The 3,579-nt window shown below is 39.0% G+C and overlaps 1 protein-coding gene across 1 annotated transcript in view; it reads left to right on the top strand.

The window, feature by feature from the left end:
* Positions 1-3,579, top strand: part of COL14A1 (collagen, type XIV, alpha 1) — a 165,143-nt gene that overhangs the window by 81,681 nt on the left and 79,883 nt on the right. The window contains exon 27 of the mRNA XM_008579625.1: positions 2,882-3,024. Within this exon, the coding sequence (XP_008577847.1) occupies positions 2,882-3,024 (143 nt within the window). The remainder of the gene's footprint in view (positions 1-2,881; positions 3,025-3,579) is intronic.

Genomic DNA, 3,579 nt, shown 5'->3' with positions numbered 1-3,579 from the left:
AACCGGTCTGTATGTGGGATCCGAACCCTCGGGTGGGAGCGCCACTGCGCTTCCCAAGCGGTGCACTTATCCAGTGCGCCACCGGGCCGGCCCCTCGATCTCGTTTTTTCTCTGTCTATACCCATTCCTTAGTGATCTTTTCAGTATCATAGTGTTAAGCCCATCTGTACTCCAGGGACTCCTAAATTTGTATTTCCAGTCCAGACCTATGTCCCAAAGTCTAGATTTGCATATCCTATTGCTTACTAGACAGCTCTACTTCGATGTTTAGTAGACATTTCAAACTTCCTTTGTTCAGTACAACATCCCTGATCTTCTCTCCATAACCAGCTTCACTTATGACCTTTTCCATCTCAGTTCATGATGACTACATCTAACTAGTCTCTCAGGCGAGAGTCTGACTCCTGTCTTTCTCTCTTATCCCACATTCAATCTATCAGGAAATCCTATGTCTGTTCCTTCTCACCGTCTCTACTGCTGTCACCCTGATCTGGGCCCCTATAGTCTCTTCTTTAGATCTTTGCAGCAGCCTTCTGATTGGTTTTCCTATTTCTACCCTTGCCCTCTTAGAGTCTGTTCTCCAAGTAGCAGTCAGAATGATTCTTTTAAAATGCAAATCAGATCATGTCACCCCAGAATCTGCCAATAATTCCCTATTTCCTTCACAGTAAAAGTCAAAGTTCTTGAATGGCCTACAGAACCCTACATTATCTGGGCATCTGTCACCTATTTGAGTTCACTTCTTGTCTCTTTCAGTCTGCTCCAGCCACTCTGGCCTCCTTGCTGTTCCGCAGATATGCCAGGCAAATCCCATATTAGTGTCTTTTCACTGGATCTTCCCTCTGCCTGAAATGCCCATCCTTCAAATACCCACATGGCTAGTTGTCTTGCCTCTTGAGTTTTTGCTCAAATATAACCTTTTTAAATGAAATTTTGCTCAAATTTAATCTTCTCAATGAGCCATCCCTAATGACTTCAATCAAAATTGCAACACAATCTCCTTCTGTCATTCCCAATTCCCAGTAAGAGGCTCCATTTTTTTGTTTGTTTTTCTATGGTGTGTATTAACATACTATATAATTCACCCTGTAAGAATTTACATGCTCCAAGGATAGGGATTTTGTCAGTTGTCTTCACTGTTATATTTTATTTTATTTTTATTTTTTTCCCCACAAGGAAATTTTATTGATGGCTCTAGTTTATTCCCTCCCAAAAGACCAACTGTAACCAAACAAAGTGAACATAACCTCAAGATTTTGTCTTCACAATAAAACAAAAGATGATGCTTAGAGCTGATCACTTGGCCTTTTCTCTTCTTATCTCTTCCCAGTTCAAAATGCTTGCATCTCTTAACAGCCAGCATTCTCTTAGTTTGCAGTTAGGCTCAACGCACTCAAGCCTCAGCACAATCTTCTTTGTAGTTTTAGCCTTTTTCTGGAAAATCGGCTTAGTTTGCCCACCATAGCCACTCTGCTTCCTGTCACAACGCCATTTTCCCTGGTGTGCAGAGAATCCTTGCCCTTCTTGTACTGGGTCACTTTGTGGGGCTGGTGCTTTTTTAGCGAGTTTTAGGAACTTTCCTGCATGTTTGCAGGAGTGCTGTGGCACGGAAAGAAAGAGAGCTTCACTGATGTGTTTTAAATGCCTGTTACAATGTCTGGCATATAATAGCCACTCAATAAGTATTTGCAAAATGAATAAATGAACTAATACATAAATAAATGAATAAATGCATCATTTACTTGTATCTGTACAACCCAAACTTTCATTTTCAAACTTACGCTAAATTCTCACATATTCACGAATTAATCCATTCAATTAATAACTATCATGGAATTTCTGCTATATATAAAGGGCTATATTCTTTTTGCTTGGGAGAAGATTTAAAAGTAAATAAGTAATCTACTTACTTGTTAGAAAGACATGAGGTTGTGTGGCAGGTTGAGTAATCTAGGAAGCAGATTCTCAGGTGGAGATAAGTGTGTAGGAAGTGGGTGAGGATGTGCTCTTGCAGAGGGAGCCATACAAAGCAGGATAGGTCAGAGGGAGAAGTTAAGCTGTGCAGCAGCCTCAATGGAAGCCTCAGCTGACCACCCAGAGGAGTTCTGAAAATGGGATGGCCCTTCAGTGCTGTCTCCTGTGAGGATCAGAAGTCCTGGTCTTTATATTCCCTTAAAGACAAGACATTGAAAAGAGGTGCTCCACAAAGGTAGCCTGACCTTGGGAGAGGCAATTTCTGAAGGGGGCTAATGTCTGAAAGTTATCTGCAGACAACACTCTGAGGGCCAGGGGCAATATATTTTTAATTCTTGAAGGTGGAGCTAGATGGTGCATGACAGTATCCACCACAGACAGGAATGCAATTAAGTACAACATGTGGTAGAAAGTGACAATGGCATAAGTTAAGATTTTTGTTTTTTATTTTTTTGTAGCTGGCTGGTACAGGGATCAAAACCTGGACCTTGGTGTTATCAGCACCAAAAGGATTATAAATAAACAGTTAGAATACTAAAACTTTTGAAACTACATAGATGTTCAATGAGAAGTGATTGATTAGATAAGTTATGGAACAACCAAACAAGAGAAGATTGTATAGTTGTTAAATATCATGGTCTTAAAAATTTTTTTTAAATAGAAAATGATTATTAAATGGTGCTAAGAAAAGAAAGAGACAAAATGATGTAAATTGGACAAACACACATATTCTTTAAGGACTAAAGGGAAAAATATCACATAAAAATAGTGATCTGGTTGGGATTAATGGAGATCTTCTTTTCTGTTTTTCCAAGTCTTGTGTAATGACAGTGTGTTTGCTTTATAATCAGAGGAACAACTTTTTGAGTAAGAACACAATGAAACATTATTTTCTTTCCATCCTCAGGTATTTGCATCCAGAAGGATTACCCTCTGACTACACAATCAGTTTTCTATTCCGGATTCTTCCTGATACTCCACAGGAGCCATTTGCTCTTTGGGAGATTTTAAATAAAAATTCTGACCCATTGGTTGGAGTTATTTTAGATAGTAAGTATATTTATTTTTATAACATTTGTATACACATGTATAATTAATGCATGTGTCTTGCCATCTTGCTTGTTTTATGTTTATTGCAGAGTTTATTGCACTTATGGGAGGTATAAATACTAAACAATGGACTATATAACAGTTGATTCATTTATTTATTCTCTCATTCTTTCAAAAAATATTCCTTGAGTTCCTACTTTGTGCCAGCACTAGGCTCTGGGATACAGTAGTGAGCAAGGTGAAGAGACACAGTTTTTACTAATTTTGAAGACCAAAGAAAAGCAAGATTGATGGGGGGAGGGGGTCAATGGGAAGGATGGGACCAGAAGTTCATTTTTTGGACATGGAAATGATAAATATGGGATGCCTATTTGATATCTTAGAGAAGATGTCAGATTGGCAGCAGCATATTGGGGAAGATTTCTGGGATGGAGATACAAATTTGGAAGCTCGGTGTATATGGTATATAAGCCCTGGTCCTAGGTGAGATCATCTAGAGAGTGAGTCTAGAAAGAAAAGAGAGGAAGTCTGAAGACTGGGAAACTCCAGTGTTTG

The sequence above is a fragment of the Galeopterus variegatus genome, unplaced genomic scaffold (genome assembly GCF_000696425.1).
Source record: "Galeopterus variegatus unplaced genomic scaffold, G_variegatus-3.0.2 Scaffold1931, whole genome shotgun sequence".
NCBI classification, from domain to species: domain Eukaryota; kingdom Metazoa; phylum Chordata; class Mammalia; order Dermoptera; family Cynocephalidae; genus Galeopterus; species Galeopterus variegatus.
This window is presented reverse-complemented; position numbering and strand designations above follow the sequence as displayed.